This window comes from Osmia lignaria, chromosome 6, assembly GCF_051020975.1.
Source record: "Osmia lignaria lignaria isolate PbOS001 chromosome 6, iyOsmLign1, whole genome shotgun sequence".
Classification (NCBI taxonomy): domain Eukaryota; kingdom Metazoa; phylum Arthropoda; class Insecta; order Hymenoptera; family Megachilidae; genus Osmia; species Osmia lignaria.
Window position 1 is genome coordinate 9,392,727 of NC_135037.1, and position 15,660 is coordinate 9,408,386.

At 31.1% G+C, this 15,660-nt stretch overlaps 1 protein-coding gene across 2 annotated transcripts; it reads left to right on the plus strand.

The window, feature by feature from the left end:
* The first annotated feature begins 3,148 nt into the window (after window positions 1-3,148).
* Window positions 3,149-15,565, plus strand: Tl (toll like receptor). Of its 2 annotated transcripts, none has more exons than XM_034331358.2 (5): window positions 3,149-3,416; window positions 11,302-11,519; window positions 12,274-13,268; window positions 13,353-13,662; window positions 13,760-15,565. In XM_034331358.2, the coding sequence occupies exons 2-5, from the start codon at window positions 11,334-11,336 to the stop codon at window positions 15,473-15,475; spliced, it is 3,207 nt and encodes a 1,068-aa protein (XP_034187249.2). In that variant the 5' UTR covers window positions 3,149-3,416; window positions 11,302-11,333; the 3' UTR covers window positions 15,476-15,565. The 2 variants fall into 2 exon arrangements, with proteins under 2 accessions (XP_034187249.2, XP_034187250.2); XM_034331359.2 differs by having other exon boundaries at window positions 11,305-11,519.
* The last annotated feature ends 95 nt before the right edge of the window (window positions 15,566-15,660 follow it).

Sequence of the window (15,660 nt, forward strand, 5' to 3'; positions counted from 1 at the left end):
ATTTTTAACGTAAACAAGTATTTTTATGTTGATAACCTAGATTAAGTTTTCAATTTGTATATACCTTGGTATCGTTCTAAATTATTGATTGATGAACCTCGAATGATTTCTTTTTGTTACATAATCACTAGAATAAAAATTCGAGAGATGTTAATTCGAAATTTGAAGAGTCATTTTATTAGAACCACTTCAGGTTTGAAAAACAGCACATGTTCAAAACATAAAAATTTGCATTATAATTTATCAAAGAATATTTTATTTTTATATTATACAATTTATTTAAAATATAAATAAGTGATTCGACGACTCTTTGATATCTTTTTTTCTACAAGACTTCAGTATCTTGCTTAACAAAAAATTTAATTGGTGTATTAATATTGACCACCCCGTATATGAAAGCTATTTCCACCAAATAATCTCTACACCGCCCTCTTTTATGTACCATACACATTTATCAATCGTCATTCTATTTTAATATATATGTATCATTAAAAATACTACACATGTTTTAGATACCATAAATATCCTTTCTAAACTTGAAATTATTTTTCTTCTAATAATATTCACAATACTTTAAAATTCAACATTCAGAATTTTGTATAAAGTTAAATATATCAAAATGTCCTTTCATGATCAGCGTTCATAAAATTTGAAGCAATTCATTATAACATATATAGGTGTTCCCCAGGGGATGTATTTCCCAGTTTAGGGGGTAAATCATCTACCTGAGAGTTAATCACATACTCGAGGTGAAAGTTTCGACATTTTCCCATAGGAGAAATTTCCAGGTACGTAGGAACTAATTATAAGACAATTCTATAGAGCTTTGGAAATTCCATGGGTAAAGGTAAACGTATCGTAATTATTCTGTGAAGCATATGATTGCTCGAATCTGTTTAACCACATGCCACTTTAATGACATCCGAAGATTCAAGATGCTTGCTCAAATTAATCATTGATTAATCAATGTAATATCTACTAAATGATAACTATTATTATAACTGCAAAATTGTTAAATATTACTAAAAACTTCAAAGATAAATATTGAAAATTATTATCAAAACCTGAAATTTTATTGCTATTCTTCAGTATATTTAATGCAAAAATTAGTTAATGATTAATAAAGCAAATTTTAATGAATAAAACAACAGAATATTGTTATAAACGTATAATAAAATAGTAAATGGCACATGAAAATATAATAAGCTTAAAGTGAATAATTTTATAAAAATTACTATAAGAATTGTGTATGAATGAGAATAAGATTTCTTGCAAGAAAGATCTTGTACCGATCACAAATTAAGATAGAAATAGCAACAAAAGCCATTTCTCTATTGATATGTAAAAGAATGTTTATATTCTTGAAACTCGGCACGTGGCAGTAGCGATAGTGAAAGAAACGGAAACGGAAATAGTAATACAGCACCGAGCTAGACATCTGCTTACCCTTCTGAAATCATCTTACAAGATTTTTCAAGGGGCACGACATTCTAAATAGAGTATGCTTTTCACGGCAAAGAGGTCCTGTGGAAAAAACCTAACTGTACGGAAGTATATTATTGTAGGCCATGTGGCGACCAGAACTTTTCAAGAACAGAAACGACCCAAGACATCTGGGTACTCGAATACGTGCCGTAGAATCCTCAGTTACCGGAAGGGAAATGAGAGAGAAATTTTCCTTGAATTCTTTGAAAAGTAAGCATTGGAACGTCTGAAAGAGAACAAAGCCATCTGGATAACAATAAGAAGAATTATATGAAAATCTTCAAAAAAAAATACCAAATAATGAATATCCATAAAATTATATTTTAATTTCTATGATTAAAATAAATTATAAAATTTGAATACTATATGACCCATGATATACTATCTATCAGTTTTACAGGTAATAGAGATTGCAAAATTACTGTAGTAAATTAAACTATATATAATTATGATAACACAGATATTTCGATAAAATGGTTCGACTGATATTTCATTAATTTTAAAAATATCAATGAGATAGATACGGCACTATCATCAGATTTATTTTTATCATTCATAAATCTCTCAATTATTGTGTGAATTGCGTTTAAGAGAATAATTATTACGAGTACAAAATGTTGAAAACAGTAAAAAGATTTCAAATTCCTTATCTCTGTGTTTGATAATATAATTTTGACTTGTTTTATTCCAATAGTTTCAATAGCTTCGCTCCTATAATAATGATTATTGCTGATGTTTTCAAGGGTCTCCTCTATTGTTAAGAAGCAAAAACTGATCTAGATAAATATTTAGAGAAGGGAAAGTACCAGTAGTCTGGTTGTCTGGAAAAAGTAGTTCTGTCTGCAATGCTTCTTCGAGATGTTATACATATCTTGTTACATGTATTTACATCTGGGAAACCATACACGTAACCCTTGTATATATAGGGTGTCCCAAAATTTACCATTTTTATTTACGTACATGAAAACAATTTAATTTTTAATTAAATTTCACTCTATTGTGACTGATATGTTTCTTTTAAATGGGTCACTCGTGTTTATATTGATTATATCATCATCAGTATACATACATATACACTCGTTTATGATGGAAGTATCTTAGCAACAAAAACATGTTATTGCAATTAGTTTTTCCGTGATACTGAATTTCTAAGATTCAAATATTTTGTCGGTAATTCCACATTTTTTTATGTGCCTCTGTAAAACTTTCCATATTTCACAATGTATCATTGGTTCCTGACGATTACTCAGTGAAGCGTATAAACAAAAAAAGTATGAAACCGATATGATTCTGAATGTATGAACTCACAGTTGACGCGCATTGTGTCTAATAATTAAATCAACAATAAATTCTGTAAAATAATTAATTCTATATAATAAAACTATATCAAACTATAAAGAACAATATTTTGGTTACCTTACATCTGATACAGTATTTGTTGATAACCGAATCAGTACCGAATCATAATAATATTGAACCATAGCGTCAGATTCCAGGATTAATAACAAATTACTAATTAGAAATTTCGTTGCTTACGCAAATTTCAAAAAGGGCTTTCCCCTACCTCGTTGCGCATGCGCGCTCATCCCGCTCCCACCATTGGTCCACTCGGTGATCACGTGGTCAGTTCCGTGATTCCGAGTTCGAGCCATCGAGAGCTCGCAGGGAACCGTCAGTTTGCGTCGAACCGTTCACGTAGGTGGTTTCTAAATAAATTTTAATTGGACTTTTTGCATTTAAAATTCCTTTCCTGCTTCTCTAAAGTGTTGTGTCTCACGATCGAACGATTCTCGTGACAAGAAAGAACGCGTCTGTGAAATTGTGCACAGTGTGTTCGTTTAATTGAACGAGTATTGTTTGACGAGGAAGAAACAAAACAAACAACGACAACGAATGGTCGCGACGTGTGCTAATCATCTACGCTGAATCTGGTAAGTTAAATATTCAATTTCAAACTATTGATTATTATATTATATGTACATTGCAATGGAATGCATATAATTGTACAGAAATTTAGTATTATTTTTATAAATACATATTTTAATTAATAGGATAAATGAAAATTTGTTGTCAAAATAAATATTATTGTTTGTCATTTTAAATATTGCATTACTGTTAAGGTTACACTGTTCGGTATGAAACAACTCATTTTTTTATTTCACTGTAAACGACGCGCTGTAGAAGTTTATGATTCCCGTGATGTGTTTTCCTGGAAATGGTTGAACTTATAGCCTACAATACTCGTAGGAATAGTTTCTTCCATACATTAATTTGTCGATTAAAATTCGTGTCTGAATTTCCCGGTATCTAACTACCTATCGATGATGTAACGACTAACTTAGGTATCGATAGATCAGCCACGTGTGATTTGAAGTTCAGTTTTTCAATTTTATAGTGAAGGAAGATTATGCGCGGGAATGGATGTCTGATACGATCTATTATTGTCGTATCATTGTAATTTTTATTAGTTATCAAAAAGAAGCGTATAAATATTACTAGTTAAAATATTCAGGCTATAACCATACGATAACTATTATGTACCTTTAATAAAATTTGTATTATTCTTATATTCAATAATTATTTATCTTATGACTTTCAATTTCTTGTTATTTTAAAATTAAAAATATAATTTTAAAAATAATAAAATGTTATTCATGAAAAATTAAAGTTAACTATTTCAAATTTTAATTATTTTGTTTAATATATCTTCCTCAATTATTCATGGTAATTAGTGTGATAATTATTATAATAATATTAATATACAGTAATATAATAATTATGCACTGTATAATAACACGTGTATACATATCATTAGACTAATATGTAGATCGTAATTATGATAATTAAGATCAGATCAGAGAATAAAATTGCAACATTTCACTATTAATCTAACAATAAGTTAGAGAATTTAATTCCTCGGTGTTTTTCCTCTACAAGTTGATAATTCTACAAAGCGAACTTATCATCCGTAACTTCTTCGCGGATGTTGAATTCTCGATGCAAGGTATAATTACATTCGCAACATATCGGTATAAAAGAGTATAAATTGAGTAGGTGCAATTTGCAAAGGAAATTTTTACAATCCTGTTATATCGACGTTTAAAACATCCCACAAAATATCATATACAGGGAAACGCTAAGCTTTAAAAAAACATTTGCAACATTCAACACACATGTTCTTTTTTGATTCGTCATTTTTATAGTTTCCTTAAAAGCAGATTTATTCGCGTGCAGATTATCTGTGAAGAATTATTCGCATGTTTATATCCGGAACTGACTCATTTATCAGAGATACATTTTTTACCAAAATATTTGTCTTGTGTTCCATCGTGTACATATTTATAAATATTTCATTATAATTTTAGTATGATTTGTAAAAGAAATTATAATGTAAATGCGCTTAAATAATATTTCATACATAATAAGACAAAGAAATATAGTAAATATATGCCAGAAACGCTATAATAATTATTATTATTTCTTATTAATTTGGTATAAGTTTCAATTTGAATAACATAAATTATTATGATTCATGGAATATGGAAATTATACTATGTGATAAGCACCTATCTTTGTAAAAGGTAGAAATTTTTTATAATGTAGTTTGGGGAAACGTTTAATTCTAGAAAGGAAAAATTTAATATTCATATTAATAATTAATGAGAATTCGCGTTTCACGTTCTTCACATACCTTAACATTTTTAAAGAATTGATACATATTTATATACCTGCAATTAGGAATTTTAAACAGGTAAATAATTGTTTATCATGGAAGAAAAATAATAATAAAGTCCATCTTTACGTGCAGAAGCGTTAATTGAATTTTAATTCTTATAAAATTATTGCACCATTATTAATAACCGGAATTTCACTGATACCAACCTTTTAGAAGCAGTTTAAATCTGTACAACTTGTAATCAATCGAAAGATTCATTTGAAATAGCATATTATCTCTTTAAAGTGGATTATCAAATTCAGGTAGAATAAGTAGATAAAATTTGGATCGTATGTTACTCTCAGAATTGATAAAGGAGCATTTTGTTTATTTGGGACCAGAATAAATAGCCTTGATTATTATATAATGAGAAAAAGTTCTTAAACGTTTAAGATTATTATCAGATAATAATATTACCTACGGGTCACTACTGCCCTATAAAGAAAAATGAATCGAACTGCACAAATTTTTGCTGACCGAAAGAAAATATTAATAAACAAATGATAACAAGTCATCTGAAATGTTACTGATTTATAATATATGTATAGATATTAATACTTAATCAACCGGAAATCGATAAATCCTTCAGTCCGAACCGTTATCAATTGTAACTTATTTTATAAATTTTTTGTTATTAATTAATCGAGATAATAAAGTCTAAATCGAAATCTTTCTAAATATACAAATCATACGTCAAAATTAAAAAAAAATAAAAAATTAGAGCTGCTAACAATTTGTTAAAATGTATTATTTTTGCTGAATAAAACCATCTGCTCTTAAAGTCTTGTTTGCTTCTCCTTATCGAGCGAAATAAATAATTGCTCTTCTTAGAATTTTCGAAAATTAATCCTTATGAGCTTACGAGATAATTAATTGAGGTGCAACGTCAAGTATGCTATACATCACGCATTAAATTCGCTGTTACACGCTTTGATAAATTATATTTCATGGTCAATTTAAAACAAAGCAACAATTTTTTTAATTATTGTCGCATTTAGAAATAAATCATTCTTTTGATTACAGTCGTATCCACGAAACACCATTCATTCCTTTTACACTTTGAATATTTATTCCGTTGATAAATAAATAATTATCTAAAATAATGAATGATTTGCATATTTATTTAATTCTCTACCGTGTAGGTACCGTTTCTTGGTACACATCTTGGAGAGGAGGAACTTGTTAGTAAAATCCTGATCTTTTTGTTTTGTTTTGCACATACATAAGTGAACAGGTTTCACGAAGCAGAGTACAAAAACAAAGAGAATGGCGATCGTCCTTGGTCTTGCTAAATCGGTATTGTATCTCCACATACATTATCGATGAAAGTCTAGAGACTTTATTGGCGAGGAGAATACACGACCTTTGCGACACTGATTTAGCTCAAACTTTGCATAATTGACTTGACATTAAGGAAACTTTGGTCACAAATTTCTATTTTATTTTGGAGAACTGCAGACCACGATTTTGTTTATTAATGCTCCATCTGGATATTGATTCATTTATTTTAATTCTCTTCAGCCTCTTATTAGGTTATATTCTAAAATAGCTTTCAAAGGATATATGTACAGATTTTGAAATTATAACTATATCTACCTACATTATGTATAAAAACAGAGATGGGTACATAAATATATCGACATTGTTATAAAAATGAAAAAAATTGAAAATAAGATTACTCAAATAGATTGATAGAAAATAAAACGCAGTAATCTCTCATTATATTGCCACCAACGGGACTGTAGGAGCGGAAGATTTGTCAAGCTTCCAAACTCTCATTTAAAAGGTGGAAGAGAAATAGAAATGTATCATTATCATAAACTATGATAGTAAAAGAATAGCACTACTATTTTTTTTTATAGGTCAAATTACTCACGCAGCAATATAACGAGGGTCTCCTGTAAGATCATCTTCACACAGAATCCTATCACTAATGACCTGATAATCGATGCAACATTAAATTTTCACTTAACAATAAACAAATAAATACAATAAGCTTACTCCAATTAACTTAGAAAATAAATCCAATTCTTCATTTTTTTTTATATTTGAAAAAAAAGAAAACTGTAATATTATCTATAAATCATTAATTGATATAATCAATGGTATCTTTATTCAATAATTTGTCCAGAAAATCATTTTTAATGCAATGGACGATTCATATCAACGCAGATAGAGTTTATAAATATAGACGATAAGACCCAATATAAACGAAGCCAAATTTTATGATTTAAGATTAATTTAATCTATTGATAAACAGAAAAGACGAATTAATTTGTAATCCAAGTGCGCATGCAATATTTAGAAGATTATATAGAAACGTTTGAATTTTCTGGGTTATTTAAATAAAATTACAAGATTAGTCTTATTAGTTCAGAGTTGTTCACCTCTAGTGTGAATCATATGTAAGTACAATGAAAAGCTCAAAAGATACTGACTGTTTCTCCACAGGTATTATTTACTCTTGCCAACTTCTTCGTATTTTATTATCAAAATATGTAATTTCGTGGAAATCTTTTGTTCGATAGCATGTTCACTTGAACACAAAATTTCAATATATCTCAACCTTATATTATTAATCTTATTATGAATGATTAATTCTACTTGCATTTGGATGGATTTTTGATTAAATCGGTGTATTAAACTTCTAAGCCTGATAAGCATTCTTTTTCTAAATTTCTAGGAAGTTAAAAATGTTTTACGATAAACAACTTTTGTAGATATTGAATTTTCGTCTTTTGTTAATGCTGGATACAGAATATTAATGGAAATTAAAAAGTTTCTATTAAACCTCTATCAATAGACTACATATATTGTAAGTTCATATTAATAAAATTATATGACTTATTGAAGATTTATTTCAAATAATTTACAGCTTTAAAAAATACAAATTTTTGATCAAGGAATGATATTTTTAATGCAGCCATGACTACTAAATTATATAATACAATTATATCTATTTTCTTTGTGAGCAAATGATAATATATAATTAATAGAAACAAAGGTGGAAAATCAATTTATCAAGCACTATGATGATTCGGTAGTTTTGAACGAACTGCAATAGAACCCATCTAGGTATCTTTACCAAAGATAATTCTGTTTTACAATTACAAACATTGCTCGCTCGTTGTGAATGATGTACACTAGAGTTAAACACTGTGCGCTTACTCTATCTAATCGCATTATATAAGATGTTAATATGTACATCAAAGAGAAGATTACAGTTCTTTTGATTGAGAGGTCACGGTTACGTACATCTTACCTGATTAGAACATATTGCGCGTCATCGTTTGTATATGAAAAATAATTAAATGAATAACGTGAATTTAAAAGAAATAATGTTTGTTTAACACGATACGCGACGCATAATCATAATCCATCATATTTATTAGAATACGGAATGTTAATTAGGCAAAGTACAATACGTAGCCTTTGTTTTAATTTTCCCGTAATTAAAGAACGTGTTAAAAGATTTAAGTTTTTGTAATTTCCTAGTTATTTGTTTTTCTAATTTTTATCTTTCCAGTACCTAATATTTTAATTTCACAAATTTTCTAATTTCCCAATTTGCTAATTCTCCAATTTTTTAATTTGGTAGTTTCTTAATTGTCTGATATTCTAAGCCGTTAATTTCCTAATTTTTCATTTTGCCAATTTTCTAGTTTATCAATTTCCTAATTTTCGAATTTCCCAATTTGGCAGTTTCCTAATTACCTAATTTTCCAATTGCCTACATTTTTAATTTTCTAAATTCCCAACTCCAGACATATAATCTCCAATCTTATTTCTTAGAACAACAACATGCAATTGTTGAAACAATCCAGATTTGTTACTTACGCGAACTTGTACTATTATCTTCAATATTATGAAACATCGGTATCAATATGGTTCGCCTCAATCACAGAGGAAAATCACGAAACCAATCATTAACCATCTTCTTGTCCTTAACTATGAACAAAAAATATCGTATATAACAAAACTTTTAAAGAATGTTTATCAGGATAGTTGACACCTGCAAAACTGGGTCATTAAAAAAATCGAAACACTTATGTTTCATAACCGTGACGTTCAAAAGCATGTAGAATTTTATCTAATACTTTGAAATGTACTGACCTATTCCTATGTGGTCGAACTTGGTCTAATTAACAGTACACAGATAATCATAATGTAATTCCGTCTGGGACATCGTTGTTTTATATTTTTATTATAATTTCACTTGTAAAAAACAATAATTATGGATCATCTTATAGAGTCATTTCAAAAATACAAAACGCAAATGCAGATACGAAATACCTTTACTTATTTGATTTCTATCAATAATTTTCGCTTTTCAGCAATCTAATTAAGAACTTATTCAGTGTTATTTCATAGTGCTAGTAATCGCAAATTTTATTTCCAACATGATAAATAAGCTCTGGATATTTCTCAGCGTAACTCACGAACATGTTTCTGCGTTATAATATGAGATGCAAGAGATATAGTATATGAAAAGAAAAGAGTGAATTATGTAGAATACATATAAATTGAAAACTTGAAAACATCCTAAAATATTTGCCTATTTTCTAACAATTTTTTATCTATAAAACCAGGAAGATCTATGTTAGGCTTTCCTTTGGCTTTTTACCGCGGTTCTTCAAAGATCTATCGCGAATCAAGTAACCATTGCGTCGTTGCAGCGAAGTGTACAACGTACTTACATGTGTATTAAGACCCGTATATGCATTACGCATTTTGTAATGAGTACGTAGAAAGAGGCGTGTCCCGTTTAGAGAAAACTTCTATACAGGTCGTTAGCCCGGATCTACGTTACGCGATGGATCTGAAACGTGACAGACATGTTCTGTCGACATTCTTTCTTCTTGAACGAAGCCCAAGACTGTTTTTTCTTTCTCTTCGTTCACAGGAGCATAGTTACGGAGACAGACGTTCATTGTGAAATTTTTTGACGTTAATCTTGTTCTCTGATCCAATGACAATTATAATAGTAATACTATGATCCAATATATTGTTGGTTATAAATAATTCAAATAGTAATGAAACCTGATAGGTTGAAAATTGAATTGTTAGATAAATGAAAAATTTCATTTGCAATTATATAAAGAATAATTATCAGTAGGTATAGGAACGGATGAAGATTTCTGGGGCCCAGGACTATCAAACCTCCGAAGAGTCCCCCTTGGGAAAATTGAAATTTATTGTAAATAAAATGAAATAATATTTAATCGTACAGAAAAAGAGAAATTATACAAAAAAATTTTCATTTAATATTCTTTGACTTGTAAAGGGACTTCCTAGAAAGTAAGTCCAGTAAGTCAAGAAATCGTAAGTTCCTTAGACCTCCCCTTAATTTGTCACTAAGTAAGCAGTCATTGAAATGATTGATTTCAAAATTTCGAAAATGTTTTAAATTAATTTTCTTAAAAAGTTCAAATTGAAATTCATCAAATATCATATAAACATTCGTTCTCAAACGCTTCATCGTAAGTCATAGTATAAACAGGAAAAGAGTTTATCAATGTCAGTATGCTTTGCGATGCGAAACATGGTGTTCTTATCATCACACGAGGAAGTTATCACAATTATCTGATCCGTCGTACCACTATTTCCGATTTTACTTCTCTACCAACTTCGTCAATTCATCACGAAATGATCAGATCACTCTTCTTTTTCCTTTTCATTATTTAACATTACTCACATTAAGTACACGCATTATAATGTAATTAACGCGTTAATTACTGCAGTGATAACGTTGCAATAGCAATAACGCAAATTAAATTGTTCAATTAACAACTTACAAAATTAAAGTAATATTAATCTTAGATAAAGTAATCTTAGAATTTCCTTCAATTCTTTTTATATTAAAAATATTCAAAATTAATTTTTCAATACAATGCTTCAATTTATTATTTTATCCTTCTCATTTCTATGCAGTGGCAAAGATCTTTGAAAATGTAGAATCACCTTCTTCCATAGTTTCCTGTCTTTTTTTCAACCTTATAATACATAAAACTGTACGTAGAATAAATTCCACAAATAAATAACTTTGATTAAAGCGTGAAGAACTTGGTCAATAACATATTACGTATAATTTTCTGTTGCAGCAGATATCAAGCGTACACGAGGTACAAACAAAATGATCGGGTCATGTTGGATCATCATCTCGGTCATCCTCGCTACGTGCAACGCTTTCGATACTCGTCAGTGCTCGGCATGGGGATGTAATTGCCACAATACTTACGAAGCCGAAGTTCAACTGTACTGTCCGACAGACGAGAACTCGGCCTTCATCGTGAATGTCCAACCGCACGAATATATTCAGGTGAGCATCCGTGACTCACTGATGCTTTTAAAAGAGTATCCACGATGATAGGATACGTAAAACTAACCGATGGAATGTAACTGTACATTATGGTTTCGTACAAAACACGTGCTTTCGTGAGCTTCATGTTAATCACCGTTTCCACGGTGTTCTTTGAAGAATATATTACAGTAATATGGTTTTGGAATATTTCAATTATTCAGTCGAAATAATTAAGTTTTTCTTGTTCATTCTTCGGTAAATAAAGATGTTCTGTACAGAGTATATACTTGTTCTTAGTTCTTTGCTTTATTATTTTATACTCCACTTATTGATACTCTAGACAGTCTGAAAATTCATTTCTATTTCTTCTAAAAATGTTCAAATATGTTCAAAATGTTCAATGTCTAAATGCACTAATTATTGATACTCTAGTTAGTCTGAAAATTCATTTCTATTTCTTCTAAAAATGTTCAAATAGAATATCATTCAAGTTCTTCTGTAGTTGTACGCTTCGCTCCTGAATTTTCATCGGTATTCAGAGTCGAGACTTTCACTTTCCATTGCGAAACACTCTCACAATTCAAGTAGAAAAATGTTCCGTGATAATTACTAGAAAGAACATCAATTGTTCTCATAACAACTTTGACAAATTCATGATAAACATTCTAAAATTTACATTTATGGTAGCTTAGATTATCCTAAGCATCAGAATCAAAAATAAATGATAACGATAGTAAATAATTACCCTAAAAATAAAATTTCATTTGTTCAGATTCAGTGTCAAAACTATCCACGATGGACCGACTTCCGTCTGTTGAACCTGTTCCCCAAAGACGACATGAGGGCTGTGTACATTCGGATGTGCGGTCTCCCAACGAACTCGAGCCTAGGTGAAATCGCGAACAGATTCGGCACAGAGAACGTCGACAAGCTACTGTTCCAATCGTTCGACAATTTGAGCGGCAATCTAACCAGAAGACACCTGAAAGGTTTCCCAAAATTGCAACGATTGATCCTCTCCAGCAATGGCCTAACGAATCTCAGCAGCGATGTGTTCGTGGATGTACCTCACCTAATGTGGCTCGACTTGCGAGAAAACAACGTCTATCTATCCCCAGGGATCTTCAATAACACACCGAAACTCGAAGTGCTCGAACTGGGTAACAACATGATCAGTCAAATCGAGCCAGGTATATTCGACCCTCTGACGAATCTTAGATTATTGAACTTATGGTTGAACAAGTTCAAGGAAGTTAAACCAGACACGTTTGACAAACTCGTCTCTTTGACCTCTCTGGATCTAAATTCGAACGAGTTGACTACCTTACCGGAGAATGTTTTCGCGAGATTGGAAAATCTGGAAGCGTTGAGTTTGTACAATAACAACTTCACCTCCTTGCCAGAGGATCTGCTAAGGAACAATGTTAAATTGAAGAATATCAATCTGTCTAATAATAAAAGGAACATGACACTGCCGAGAAGGTTCTTCGCAAATTTGACCCAGCTTGAAGTGCTGAAATTGAAACAAAGCGGATTGATCGCCATGCCTGAAGACTTGTTTTGGGGTTCTACGTCTCTGAAGAATATCAGTCTGGAGAATAATTATCTGGAGACTTTGCCTAAACGCATCTTTGAAGGATTGAATCGTTTGTTGGAACTAGATCTTGGTACTAATAAATTGATGTCCTTGCCAGATGAGATTTTTTCATATACAACTAGTTTGGTCTATTTGAATTTGGAAAAGAACCATCTTACTTCCATATCCGCGTAAGTGTTATTTTTATTCTAATATTTTTATTCGATATTGATCAAATATTATAATTTCAATTCTTCTTATGGTACCAATTACAGGAATCTGTTTAACAATTTAAAATCACTGAGGATTTTAAATATGGAACAAAATCAGTTGGAAACAATTGATGATAGGAGTTTTATTTCTTTGGCGAATCTAGAAATTGCGAGATTCTCGATGAATCAACTTAAATTGGCATCCTCTTTCGTAGATGAGTTTGGAAGGAAATCATATTTCTATGATTGCAAATCTCTTAAAGAATTACATTTGGCCCATAACAATATTTCCGAGATATTTTCCGATTGGACTATAAACGGTATAGAGTTGCGTCTATTGAATCTCAGCTATAATCAGATACCTTACATATTGGTAAGTAGCTACAAAAATATATTACTTTACCGATAAACTTTTTATTTCTCTTGTTGTATCTTATTTATTTTATCGGTAACCTTTTGTATGATTTCAGGCCACGGATTTACAATTTATATCCAACGACCTCAAAGTGGATCTGACCCACAACAAAATACAAGATATTTACCTAGGCGACGCAGAAGAATTGGCAAAATATCAAGAAATTCCACGTGATGTGATAATATATGTCCAGAATAATCCCATAGTTTGCGGTTGTGCTTTGTACGACTTCCTTCGTTACCTAGAAGGAAAAATGCATAATAACGTTCAAAATTACATCCATATAATACCAGGAAACTTGACCTGTCACGGTCCAGACTACATAAACGATACAGCTGTGGACCAGTTACACTCAGAATCCTTCATCTGTCCAAAACCTGAACCATGTCCAGAAGAGTGCTCTTGTTGGATAAGACAAAGCGATAATGCATTTCTAGTAGACTGTTCCTACAAGAATTTGACGAGCATACCAGAAAACATTAAGACCATTCCTAATTACAGACTGGAATTGAATTTCATGGGAAATAAATTAACTAAAATGCCATCTTTAACTGAACTTGGTTTGAACAATGTGTCAACATCCAAGTTACTTCTAGCCAACAATAATCTGAAGGATCTATCTGTCAATGAATTGCCATCAAACATTGAAGTATTAGAATTGCACAATAATGATCTCAACAGATTAGGATCAGACGTTTTGAAATTCCTGAGCAATTCCACAATGCTAAAGAAACTTACATTGCATGAAAACCCATGGACATGTGACTGCGATGCGAAAGATTTTCTGAACTTCATTCAAACCAGAGTCAGAGTGATGATTCCTCATTTATCATCCATCATATGCCAAGATATCAATGTTCCAATGTTAAAGATGACCGTGACAGATTTGTGTCCAACTGACACTATGATGATTGTGGGAGCAAGTTTTTCCATAGCTATCGTTGGATTGATCATCGGTACTTTGATAGCACTGTACTACAGGTACCAGCGTGAAATCAAGGTATGGTTGTACGCTCACGAATGGTGCTTATGGCTGGTAACCGAGGATGAACTGGACAAGGATAAGCTGTACGACGCGTTCATCAGTTATTCGCACAAAGATGAAGACTTTGTTGTGAACGAGCTGGTGCAGAAACTGGAAAGTGGTCCCAGACCATTCAAACTGTGCCTGCACTTTCGTGACTGGCTAGCCGGAGAATACATACCTACTCAAATCGCAAGATCCGTTGAGGATTCCAGAAGAACTATAGTGGTTTTGTCGTCCAATTTTATAGAAAGCGTTTGGGGACGAATGGAATTCAAAGCAGCGCACTGTCAAGCACTGAGCGAAGGTAGAGCAAGAGTGATTTTGGTCCTGTATGGTGAAATAGGTCCCACTGATAATTTGGATCCTGAACTTAAGGCATACTTGAATATGAATACATACGTGAAATGGGGTGACCCTTGGTTCTGGGATAAATTAAGATACGCTTTACCTCATCCACCGGAATTGACCAAAAATACAATCAAAAGGAAAATATTTGAGAGACATCAGCCTTGTATTCAAATTAGCGGTGAAAAGAAAGATCTCATTTATCCCATTAATACTCCTGAAGCACTCACTACACCACCCGCGGACTCTCTTAAAGTATTTATTTGTAATGAGAAGAATGAAGATAAAAAGGATCCTGAAAAGATATCTCCGGTGAATAGTAACGCTAAACTCATAATCACGTCTGATGACATAACGAAACATAATTTTATGAACAAGATTCAGTGTACCACTGTATGACCATAGTTTTATGGAGTTTTTTTTTTTTAAATTGAACTTACTGGGAAAAAATCTCTTTCTTCATATGAATGAATAATTTCAGGATGCGTGGTACAACCGAAAATAAAAGACATTTTTTCGTTTTAAGCCATGTTAATAGACACTCGTAATATTTACATTCCGTTTTCATTCGTATATGTATTTAT

Excerpts from the sequence above, each read along its gene's own strand:
- Tl (XM_034331358.2), top strand. The coding sequence starts at position 11,334 with ATGATCGGGTCATGTTGGATCATCATCTCGGTCATCCTCGCTACGTGC. Across the intron at positions 11,520-12,273 it reads AACCGCACGAATATATTCAG|ATTCAGTGTCAAAACTATCC; the intron begins GTGAGCATCCGT and ends TCATTTGTTCAG. Across the intron at positions 13,663-13,759 it reads ATCAGATACCTTACATATTG|GCCACGGATTTACAATTTAT; the intron begins GTAAGTAGCTAC and ends GTATGATTTCAG.